Source organism: Hyposmocoma kahamanoa, unplaced genomic scaffold, assembly GCF_003589595.1.
Source record: "Hyposmocoma kahamanoa isolate Upper Pololo Valley unplaced genomic scaffold, ASM358959v1 230, whole genome shotgun sequence".
In the NCBI taxonomy this organism is placed as follows: domain Eukaryota; kingdom Metazoa; phylum Arthropoda; class Insecta; order Lepidoptera; family Cosmopterigidae; genus Hyposmocoma; species Hyposmocoma kahamanoa.
Genome location: NW_020653749.1, coordinates 2123148 through 2135076, shown reverse-complemented (window position 1 = coordinate 2135076; position 11929 = coordinate 2123148). Strand labels below are relative to the sequence as shown.

Sequence of the window (11929 nt, the reverse complement as noted above, 5' to 3'; positions counted from 1 at the left end):
CCTCCACCCTGCCTGCCTACAATATGCCTCTTCACGCCTCGTTTGAAGGACCCCATATCATAAGAGGGAGGGAAGACATGTGCCGGAAGGGAGTTCCATTTGGAGAATACATCTTTTTAAAATAGAAACTACAACCGATCCTTATCCGAACCGATCATTATGAAGATGGCATAGCGTTTACCACGGACGTGTGTTTAACATAATGGCTCTTTAAATATAATGAAATGTGAGTCACGTGTATAAGTTTTTGTATTTGTCACTATTGTTGCAAGGGGTAGCTGACTAAAAAGGTTTAATAAAACAAAAATGAAAATGTTTACGAAAATGCTTTATTTGCATTAGCTTTGACGCGAGTTTGCCGGAGGTAGAAGTCGTGCTGGCCTGCGATCCCATAAGTGATGACCATATAAGATTTCATTTTTTTTTAAATTTGAGTTTTGAAAAACAAACTCCAAGCTGTGTCTTGAAATTATACAGTCCATAACTGCATGTCACTATTGGCAACAATGTACAGCAATTAGCTCCTTTAACATATTTATGAATTAATACAAAATTTGATGAGCAGAGAAACATCAAAACGACCATTGTAGCATGCTGATACTAATTTGATTAAAAAATACTATGTAAGTTTGGTAAAAAATTGATACAAAATACAAATTCAAAGTAATAAATATGTGCATTGTACTGCTGACCACATATGGATGCCAGTCATGGTCGCTTACTAAAAAACATTACAAAAAACTCAATCTTAGTCAGAATAGTAGGGAAAGAAGTGTGCTCAACATAAAATTGAAAGATAAAGTAAAACTATCTACAATTAAAAACAAATCAAAGACTGAAAAAGTCACACATAACAAATAGCAAAAATGGCATTGAACAGGTTGAACAAATGATAAGAGAAAAAATTGATAAGTGGATATTGCTGAATGGTACCCAAAGGGAGAGGGGAAAAAGAAAGATAGGGAGACCATACTTTAGATCAGAAGATGATTTTAAATACCTTGTTGGAGGAGCATGAAGGCAAACGGGAAAAGATAGGGAGAAATGGAAATCTCTGGAAGAGGCCTATACCTTGGGACAAGCTGAAAGTGCAGAGTCAAAAAATTTGTGTAATTTATAATAAGTACAATGTCATACAATATTTCTGTGTTAGATAAGTTAGTATGTAAGTTATCAGCAATAAAGGCTATAAATAAATAAAATTAAAGTTTGGTGAATTCTGGATTATGGCAAGCACAAAACAACTGTTACAACAAAGTTTTTTGGCAGGTTCACAGTACCACCCTTATGGCACTGTGAACCTGCCAAAAAAGCTTTGTTGTACTGTTGCAATACTACGCAAATGTTACGCGCTCAAAACCCGCACAAAAATATTAATAGTTTCCTTTGTGACGTCACGCGCACGATTCACAAATCTAGTACAATTAATTCCTTTCATCAGAAGCTAATAAACTGCTCACCTACCAACTAAAGCACATTTATGTATTACCTTGATTATGTTGGCTTTGTGTTGTCGCAGCAGATCCAAATGGTGCGGAATAGCAACTTCATTGAATTTCGTCAATGAAAGTTCCACTCGCTTCAAAGGTAATTTGTTATCCTCATCCATGATGTACACTAAGTTTAATTAGATGGCAAAGAAGGTAAAACTATTGGTTTCGGTAACATTTAAAAAATATTTGCCACTTTTGTTTTGACAATCATCTGGGTCTTTTTTTTAAATAGTTTCACGGCATCGGAATAAATCCTTCAAACCAAATCTTCAATTCGTGGGTCTTTTTCTTTACCCTTTTGACAACATACTTTTCGTTCGGAATTTTTTTTATTCCATTTTAGAGCCATCAGCATCACCCTAAACAAGTTACAATTATTAATAATAAAGAAACTCCAATGATCATCGTCGTGTGTCAGCGACGATTTAGCCGATGTCGTTATTTTTCCGGAAAATTTGTCAAAAACTTGGAAAAATATAACTTCGAAGGCTCACATCACGTTTTACGTTCTAAGCCATTTAGTGAAAAACGACCCTTCGTATTCTAGAACTCTACTCATTGCTCAAGTCAGGATTTGAGTATGGTTTAAAGCACTCGAAATCATACTCAAGTCCTTCCCATTAGGGTCGTATTTCCAGTGCTTGAAATCATACTCAAGTCTGCTCAAATCTTGACTTGAGCATTGAGTAGAGTTCTGAAATACGACCCTTAAAATTATTTCAATACAGTGAAAAAAAAACCCTTTGGCTCCATAGTTTTCGTTCAGTAACTTTTGACAGATGTCAACGTCAAATGTGGAATTGAGGAAAAATATCCGGAATAATCATGGAATAATATTTATTTTTGTGAATAATTAAAATTTTTCAAAACGGAAATTTTTCCATGACCCAACACGTCTTGCCTAACCCATATGATTAGGACCAAATATAGAGAGTATAATCTTAGGACCTTAGAGGATGCAAAAAAATGTAGGTCCCTATTCTAGAGGTTGACAACTATAATAGGGTGAATTTCACTTGCCGAATTTCAATGGCACTTTTTGAGTGATTTTGTAAAACCCTTCTTTCTTTTGGTTTTAAAGTCTTAAACCTACAAGTAAGTTCAAGCAATGTCATTACAAAATCACAGAAATATTACAAAATTTATATAAATACAACAAAAAACGATATTTTAGGTCACACGAATGAGATTGCAGCAATACGAATGATTATCTCATAAACATAAATGAGAAAGACGGCACAGTAATAAGAAATTATTATTACAACACACATTTTATTGTTCACAAAAGAACATTTAACAACATTTAACATGTAGCAAATATTTTAATATAACTTTTTGTATCAAAATCCTTCTCATCCTTGTAAGACCTATCTATATGTAATTAATAAATAAATCTGAAAAAGTATTTTGTTAATGTCATATAAACTTTGTTGTACATCAATATATCATCATCACCACCATCAACATCATCATAATCACCATTAACATCAGCATCATTACCATTCACATCATCATCACCACAATCATCGTCATCATCACTACAATCATCATCGTCATCATCACCATTATCATCATCGTCACCACCACTATCACCATCTGATTGTTATATTTTAAGTAAATGTTTGGCTTAAAGCACTTATTAGATTTAAAAGTAGACAAGAATGAGAGCGACAATAATGATATTTGGATATATTTTTAATTGTCAAGCGTGTAAAATATGCTGGACCGTTGTAAAAGTGCATGGATTTTAAAATTCCCTTTGTCTAATTGATGTTTAAAAGTTTATGAAACTATTACTTAATACTTATTTAGATAGATTGCTTTACATGAATGAGAACGATTTAGTCACTAGCGCTGAAATTGGTATTTAAGTCGATTTTTTGCTAAAACGGAGATGCACAGGTTACTTCACTGTGTACATTCCAATCCGAAAGGAGCCCCTTCTCATGTGTGCGAAGGGTGAAGGTGATGCGGTATGAACTTTTGTTATTAAGAGGCTTTTAGTTGAATTGACACTAATGATAAGAAAAATTGAAATACATTTTGTATTCCTAAGAAAACGTGTTTGTTTATAATAAATTGGAAAGTTACGGTATATATTCGACGTGTAAGTTATTAGAGTTTATCCTCGACGGGAAATATTGCGATTTCCTCGAGTGCCTAATTTTTTTTCTTCTTTTCTTAAAATTAGGGCGACGTGGAACCGGCTCCCATGAATGAGAAATTGCCCACTTTTTTCATTTATTACCTACTGTGACGTAGTAAAGTAGTTCAAATTCAAATTCAAAATAATCTTTATTTCATAGGTAAGCATTATTACACTTGAAATCGTCACAATAGTTACACTCTACCGCTCATTCCTAAGGCAGATTCCCCTGAGAAGAATGATAAAGTTTTTGTTTTAAACCTCGTGAAAGGCAAATTTTGTATATCAACCGGAATCTTGTTATAGAAGCGTATACATTGCCCCTTAAATGATTTTTTGACTTTGTGAAGACGACTATCAAGAAAAGCTAGTTTATTTCTATTCCTCGTATTAATGTTATGTCTGTCACTATTTTTCATAAATAAATTACTATTCCTTTTAACATAAATTACATTTTCATAAATGTACTGTGAGGCTGAAGAATGTTAATTTCATAATTATTAATACAAAGATCGAACACTCAGAAAAAATTCCTTCGACCCGGTCGGATTCGAACCGACGTCTTCTTGCATACCGTGCCAGACGCTATACCAACTAAGCCACGGAACGAACCAACGGACCTCACGAATTTCTCTATGTGCTTGCGTCGTGTCTTTGTACTTGGTTTTTCAACGACTTTTTAGTCGTAGCGCCATCTATGAGAAATCTTTGACAGATTTATCACCCAGTTAGGTACCTTTACAGCTACCAGTCCTGTATTAATAATTATAACAAACTAGTGGAGTAATTTCACAAAAATAATTGAATATCAATTCAATAAAAATTTAATTAATGTTAATTTCCTTAAACTTATCTCTCAAAGATACTTTGGGGCCCAGATTGTAAATTGCCCTAACTGCATGTTTCTGCAGGACAAAGATTCTATTGATATCAGCGGCATTACCCCAAAGCAAAATGCCGTATGTCATTAGACTGTGAAAGTAGCTGAAGTAAACCAATCTAGCGGTTTCGACGTCTGAAAGTTTCCTTATTTTTTTAATCCCGTACACTGCAAAGCCGAGCCGTTTTGATAACTTACTTATATGGGGACCCCATTGCAATTTAGCATCTAACGTTATACCTAGAAATACAACTGTATCCACAAGATTCAATTTTTCGTTTCTAACTACAATGTTTGTAACCGTCTCTCTAACATTGGGTAATGTAAATTTCACACAATTTGTTTTTTTCTCATTAAGAAGTAGGTTATTAACAGCAAACCAATCAACTACTTTAGATATAGCATTGTTCACATCGTCATAGGAACATTGGTGCCTTTTAACTTTAAATAATAAGGAAGTATCATCAGCAAACAATACTATCTCATGTTTTATACCCTCCATAAGGCTAGGTAAGTCATTAATATAAACTAAAAATAAAAATGGGCCTAGAATTGAACCTTGAGGGACACCCATGCTAATTGCAGATCCTGACGATCTCGTACCATTAACATCGACCCTCTGTACCCTACCACGCAAATACGATTTTAGAAGGTCGAGATCACGTCCCGCCACACCATAATGGCGAAGTTTCCTGACCAGTGTATCATGGTGCACACAATCAAAAGCTTTGGAAAGGTCACAGAATACACCAATAGCGTCATGTGAGACTTCCCATGCATCAAATATATGATTAATCAACTCGACACCAGCATTGGTTGTAGAGCGACCCCGAGTGAAACCAAATTGTTTAGGAGACATTAAGTTATTACTATAAAAATATGCACACATCTGATTTAGAATAATTTTTTCAAATATTTTACTGAGAGTTGGTAGTATTGATATAGGTCTGAAATTGGTGGAGTCAGAAATACTACCAGATTTGAAAAGTGGAATAACTTTACTTTGCTTCATGAGGTCAGGAAAGACACCATCATCAACACATTTATTAAAGACACAGGCTAAATAAGGCGCAATACAATCAACTATAGAACTAATTACTCTGACTGAAAGACCATCAAGATCAGCAGTATTTTTTATGTTTATAGACTTCAAGGCTTTAACAATATCGTTTGGAAATACATGACGGAACCTTAAATTAGTGATACTAACTGCATTATTTTCTTTTAGTAAGGATTCAGCGGCGGTGGGAGATGAATTTAACGACTTAGTAGTCAAAATTGGAATGTCAGTAAAAAAAATTTCAAATATTTTAGCAACTTCTGCGTCTGTGTTTACAATTTTGTCATTAAATCTTAGTTGAAAATCTAAGTTACGAGGTTTGACCCTTCCAGTTTCGTAGTCTTTTTATGTGTAACACAGACTAAGTAAGCGAGCAATCATATTAAATAAATAATGCTTAGCATTAATTACTATTCTAAGGTATTTATGTAATAACAAGGTAATATAACATAAAAGTTATTGGAAGGGACACATTTTTGGAGGATATCTGAAAACGACCCAATAAAGAATGAAAGTGAATGAATGAATGAACACATAAGTCATCTTCCTCTGTAAAATTGATTTGATGTTTTTTTAATTCATTCATTCACTGTTGGGTTAATCGAGAATCGTATGTTTTAACAAAATTGTAAATCTAGTTATTTAAAAATACTTTTGTTGCTTCGCTTTGTCGATTTTATACAAGTGATTATGTATTCGTCTTGAAATTAGTGAAAAGGAATCAATTGCGTAGCAGTAAACGACAAACCGGCTGCAATGGATGTCGACACGGGTATGTTATGGTCTCTATAACCTCAACATCGCTCACTGGAAGGCTGCGCCTATGTAACGAAATTGAACCCGTTACAAACGTTGTAGTATTTTATGATAAGTCCTTCTGGCGTTAACTGAATGTATATGTTTGCTATAAATGAGAAGTGCGTTTGACAATACCTATTGTGTAATTTTTGGTATGTAGCTAGCGTATTTGGTGCACAGATACCATATCTACGAAAAATATTTCTTTTGTAGAATAATATGTATATATATAAAATATATTATAATATATATAGTTGTTTCGATGGCATACACTGCAGTGCTTACAATGCAATAGGATACTATGTGTTGACCAGACATGTTATAACAGAAATTCATTGTCTTGTACAGTCTTTGAAATATAAATATGGTGACGGTTTTTACTATCACTTGATATTATAAAAAAGAAAAAAAAAGTTGGTTTTATATATTTCATAAACGAGACTAGCTTCAGAGGACAGTTTTTCTAAATGCTTACAAAGTTTGTTAAATTTGAAGTACTACTTGTTGTTGTTAGATGACCAAATAAAAGGTTTTGAACTGACTTCAAATATAATATAATGAAGCGTGTAAGTAGAAATAATAATAATAATAAAATGAATTTTTTAGAAAGCCTTAGAATTAGTTGGATCACAAACAAATTAATGAAATCAAATTGAATCAAAATAATAAAGGGCATATCAATTGCTAGGATTATATACTTAAAACAATTAGAAATTTTAATATAGCCAAAGAATGTTGAGTAGTACAAAATGACATTCTGACCAAACCAGGTGGAGGGTAATGATGTAATTGCTTTTTTTCTTTTCCACTGTGAGAAATTGCATTTGGCACAACAAAGAGCACTGATATTAAAATGTTGTCAAGCTGGCAATTTGTTTTTTCACTGCTAAAATTTTACTATTATGTACAGCCTCAGCCAAAACTAATGAGTACCCATGGGTGCTCGTTACTTTTGACCGAGCTTACAGTTTTTTGCGGAATATGAAAATAAAATAATTTGAAACAATTTACACCTGTCAATATTACTATTTATTAAATAAAAATTAACATTTCGTAAGTGCACCCTTTGCTTTAATTACGGCAGGTTCTTTTTGGTAATAATGCAATAATTTGATTAGGGGCTTATGTCGCCCACTCACAGACAACTACCTTTGTAGAGGTTTCTTAGTTTACGATTCTATGTTTATTTATAATTATGTTTAATTAAATGCCAACCTTTCGAACCATGTTAACTGCTTCATATCAATGCAGTAAATCTCTCTCCATTTGAGGATGCACTAATCCCTCTGTAGATTAACATTTACACTGGATATTGCACCCCTTGCGCCCAGATTAATTATTTTTCTTATTTTTGTCGTATTATGACAGTTTCACTTAAAACATAATGTTGGATAATAATATGCTTCCATTCAAGTTTTTCTATACTAATTTGGTTTTCTTTTAAGGTACTCAATGTAAATTATCTTAGGTATCATATTGGTTATGAGTACTTATATTTATCTTTATATTTGTCATCATTGCTTAATATGTAGACACTACCATTTAACAATTAAATTAATTGCCCCGCTTGCCCGTCGCGTCGAGCTGGCCAGAGCTAATCGAGAGGGTTGCCAGTATTTCTAGGAACACAAAATTTTGTAATGTCAGTTAGTAGAATACGACAGTTTGACCTTTGATTCAGGTGTTTTAAATAAAAATGAAAAGAAATCAGTTGAGAACTGAGTTATCTAAGTTTCTGAATCGACCCCAGCTGTACCAAAAATCTGAAATTGAAAAAGAAATAGACTTCGGAAATATAAAATATTTTTGTCATTGAATTTTATTTTCAAATCATATTGTTTAATATCTTTCGAACGTGAAATTGTTTAACTCCCCTCAAAGTTTGACTCCTCTCACCACACAATATTTGACCAATCTTCTTCAGTGAAACTTTAATATTTGAAGGTCCATTCAAATCGAACCTTTTTATTGTTTTACGAGAGCCTTGGTTTCTTCCTGGCTTTAGCCTTTCAGGCCCACTTTCTGAAGTCTTCTTCTTCGAGTAGTGTGAGCAGAAATAGATCTTTTAATTTCGACTGAGAAATCAGCAGCGAGGTCTGAAGAAAATTTTTTCAGACTTTATTAATGACTCTCTCATTAACTTTCGGTATTCACGATATGTGGTGATGCGTTTGCGCTCCGTTCTGTGTCTGTTATTATGAGATCCAAAAGCAGCGAATTGGTCAATAGCACTAGATCACTGGACGTGTAACAATAGTAGTGAACTGAGAAACAAATACAAAAATGGTGAAATGACTTTATGGCACCAGGTGTTTTATTGCTAGTTGCGGCGTGGGGGTCACTGTTTTCAAAAGCTTTATAGGTGCTGATAAAATAATCCTTAACAATACGACCTGTTTTCTGCAATGCTATTGTGCACGTTCGGGATTTTTAGGGCGCTCAATACTTTCGGCCATGACTGCATTTGTTTGTATTATTGAATAAATTAATCATTTTTATAAAAACCAAGTGACCACAACAGATCAAATTGTCAATGTGTAAGTCCTATCATTCACTAATCAGATATCCGCCTATCCGGCCTAAGTACACGCTGGAAATCACTATCTGTTTCATGTTTAATGTAAGACAACAGCTACTTTTTGGAGGTACCATTTAGTGGTAAGATTCAGGAATGATCATGGAACTCATGTGTTTGTATGTTGTGCAGGTGGGCGGAACTCGCGCTCACGCTCTGCCTCGGTGAGTACATGTCTTTATTTCTTCAAAGTTGACCATATAATAACATTCAAATTGTACTTATGACCTTCCAAAGCACTATAAATCAATAAGTCTGAACCAAGATAATGAAATCAAACTTAAACATGTGTTTATTTCATAGGTAAACAAGTTATCTTTGAAATTGTCCTATTGATTATATTAAATGTACAACTTATTTGTAAGGTAGATTTCCCCGGGAAGAAGGAGTAAGAAATTCTAGGGATTGCTCTTCGTAATTATAAACATTTGTACACGTTTCTCATTAATATACATTCACACATCTCACTAAATAAAAAGCATTGACAAGCTCCTTTAATAGTTGTCTTTTTTAAACTTTGATTGTAAAAATGAAATGTACATTGAACAAAATAAAATAAGTTTGTCGAGTCGTGCTCTACCTACATGGCAGTTTGTCGACGTCTCACTATGGCGCAGAACGCGTCAATATGTGCTTGAATGCTTAAAGCACTACAGTATCAATGTCGCCCCGGGCCCGTTAAATGTCTTGAAATGTTATTGAAATGAAAACGTAAGGTATCGTGTGACGCCTTTGTGTTGTTTATCCAAAGTTGACAAGTAGAGAAACACCTTCAGGCATTCAAAAGGAGTATTCTAACATCTCAAGAACATTTTCTAAACCTTCTTGACATTATGTTACTGGTCATAGAGAGAGCACGACATTGTTTATCCAAATCCCCAATATTTTTTCTGTAATATGATAGAATGTGGCAAAGGTATTTGAAATTCACCTAACCTAACAGTGTAATCTGTTAAATACACAGGTGGTATTACATTTGGACATTTTCCCGTTCTGAACCACCTTTTCAGTTTATGAGCTTGGGTGTATTGTTCACATATCGAGATTAACTTCTTCATACCTTTGATTGACCAAATCTCAGCCTTACACTGGCACTGTTCAGCTCCTCGATTCTATCATTAATACGTTGAACAGGGTAGGAGAGGTCAGACCACCCTGTCTTACACCGCATTTTATTTTACAGCGGTCAGACAGGTCAGGTTAATATTAACATTGATTTAATTTAATTTAAAACTATACCACTCGACAGGCGGAGTCTGACTCGAAAATGTCCCACGACGGGTCGAAGCGCAGCTCGAGATCGCGGTCGCGTTCCAAGTCGAGCTCAGCGTCGCGTGGCTCGTCGCCGGCCAAGTCGCGCTCTGCCAGCCGCAGTCGTTCGCGCAGCGGCTCGCCGGCCAAGTCCCGCTCCCGCTCCCGATCCCGGTCCGGCAGCGGTTCGCCCGCCCACTCCCGCTCCCGCTCCGGTTCTCGGTCCCGCAGCGGTTCCCCGCCCAAGTCCCGCAGCGGTTCCCCGCCCAAGTCCCGCAGCGATTCCCCGCCCAAGTCCCGCAGCGTTTCCCCGCCCAAGTCCCGCTCGCGGTCGCGTTCGCGTAGCGGGTCGCCGCACGACTCCAAATCCCCTGCCAAGTCTTGCTCACGGTCGCGTAGCGGTTCACCGGCGAAGTCGCGCTCGCGATCTCGCAGCGGTTCACCGCACAATTCCTCCAAGTCTCCCGCCAAATCCCACTCGCGATCGCGCAGCGGTTCACCGCACAACTCGTCGAAATCCCCTGCGAAGTCGCGCAGCAGATCGCACAGCAACTCGCAGAGCAAGTCGCCTCCGCCCAACACTGCAGACGTGGAGGGCGCGGGTGACGCCCCTTTTGCCCGCGACGGATCCAGGTCTCCTTCTAGTGAGTATCGCACGTTTCTGCCGCATTAGTTGTGGCAATGACAAAACACTTTACCATTGGACAATAATGTAATTAACTTTCGTTTTGACTCGATTGCGCAAAATTAATTGATTATGAAATTGGACATTTGTGAATTTCTTGGAAAGGTTAGAGTTTTCAAAAAGTCCAATAAGTGTGACGTCATAAAGTAGCGGTTTAAATACTTAAGATCATCAAATTCGTGAGCTTTGAGGAGTTTTTAAATGTTCATTCATTTTTGGCTGAGTGAAGAACACCTTTCGTAAGTTTCTCACAGATGACTTTACCGGTCTGCAGCAAGCACGTAGAGAATTCGTGAGATCTGCTAACTCGTTCCATAGCTCTGGTAGAGCGATAGTCCCGGTTTGGCGAAAAAGTAACTGGTTCGAGTTCAGGCGAATCGCAGGAATTTTTTTTGTGTTGGTTCGATGTTTGTATCAATAACAATAACTATTGCCGTATTTTCACAAAAAATATTATGAATTGAAAAAAGAAGAAAAAATTTGAGAATTGTGCTTATTAAAAAGTCATGATATTCAATAATAAAAAATCATTATAATGAATGCGTAAACGTCTCAACTATTGAACACAGGTCTCGTGTGAAGTGCGGGTTTTAGGTCTTAGAGACAGAACTCACGAAGCGGTTTTGACCCGCGCCCGCTGCGGTTGCGGGACAGCTGTTTTATTTCAACACTCACGACACCGCAGGTTTGTGCGGTCACGTAGCCGCCGCGGTTGCGGAACGACCCGCAAACTTGGCGGGAGAGGATCGCAAGGCGCGCGGTTATTTACGATCGATCGAGATCGTCAGTTAAGTCTCCACGTCGCCATGGACTCACATTAAAAACGAGCTATCGCGTTATACTTACTTCATCGAAGAATTAAAAGAAGAAGTCTAAAAGATTCAGGGTGCATCCTCTGATTCCGGAAAGAAATCGTTACGGATTATTCGTTGTTCTTATTAATGTGTTAAAAAAACAAGAGGACAAGTTCTTTAATTTTATTCGGATGTCCGTATCTACTTATTCAGAACTTTTAAGAAAAATGGTAACTGGTAGGAAATT

At 36.2% G+C, this 11929-nt stretch overlaps 2 protein-coding genes across 2 annotated transcripts in view; one reads left to right on the top strand and one right to left on the bottom strand.

The window, feature by feature from the left end:
- The window catches only part of LOC113228389 (syntaxin-17), a 3283-nt gene extending 1577 nt beyond the window's left edge, over window positions 1–1706 (bottom strand). Inside the window, exon 1 of the mRNA XM_026461666.1 lies at window positions 1490–1706. Coding sequence (XP_026317451.1) covers window positions 1490–1609 — 120 coding nt within the window. The 5' untranslated portion in view covers window positions 1610–1706. The remainder of the gene's footprint in view (window positions 1–1489) is intronic.
- Window positions 1707–6313: 4607 nt separating this feature from the next.
- LOC113228394 (serine/arginine repetitive matrix protein 5-like) lies at window positions 6314–10891 on the top strand. The gene is made up of 3 exons (XM_026461671.1): window positions 6314–6351; window positions 9085–9116; window positions 10202–10891. The coding sequence occupies exons 1-3, from the start codon at window positions 6336–6338 to the stop codon at window positions 10874–10876; spliced, it is 723 nt and encodes a 240-aa protein (XP_026317456.1). The 5' UTR covers window positions 6314–6335; the 3' UTR covers window positions 10877–10891.
- The last annotated feature ends 1038 nt before the right edge of the window (window positions 10892–11929 follow it).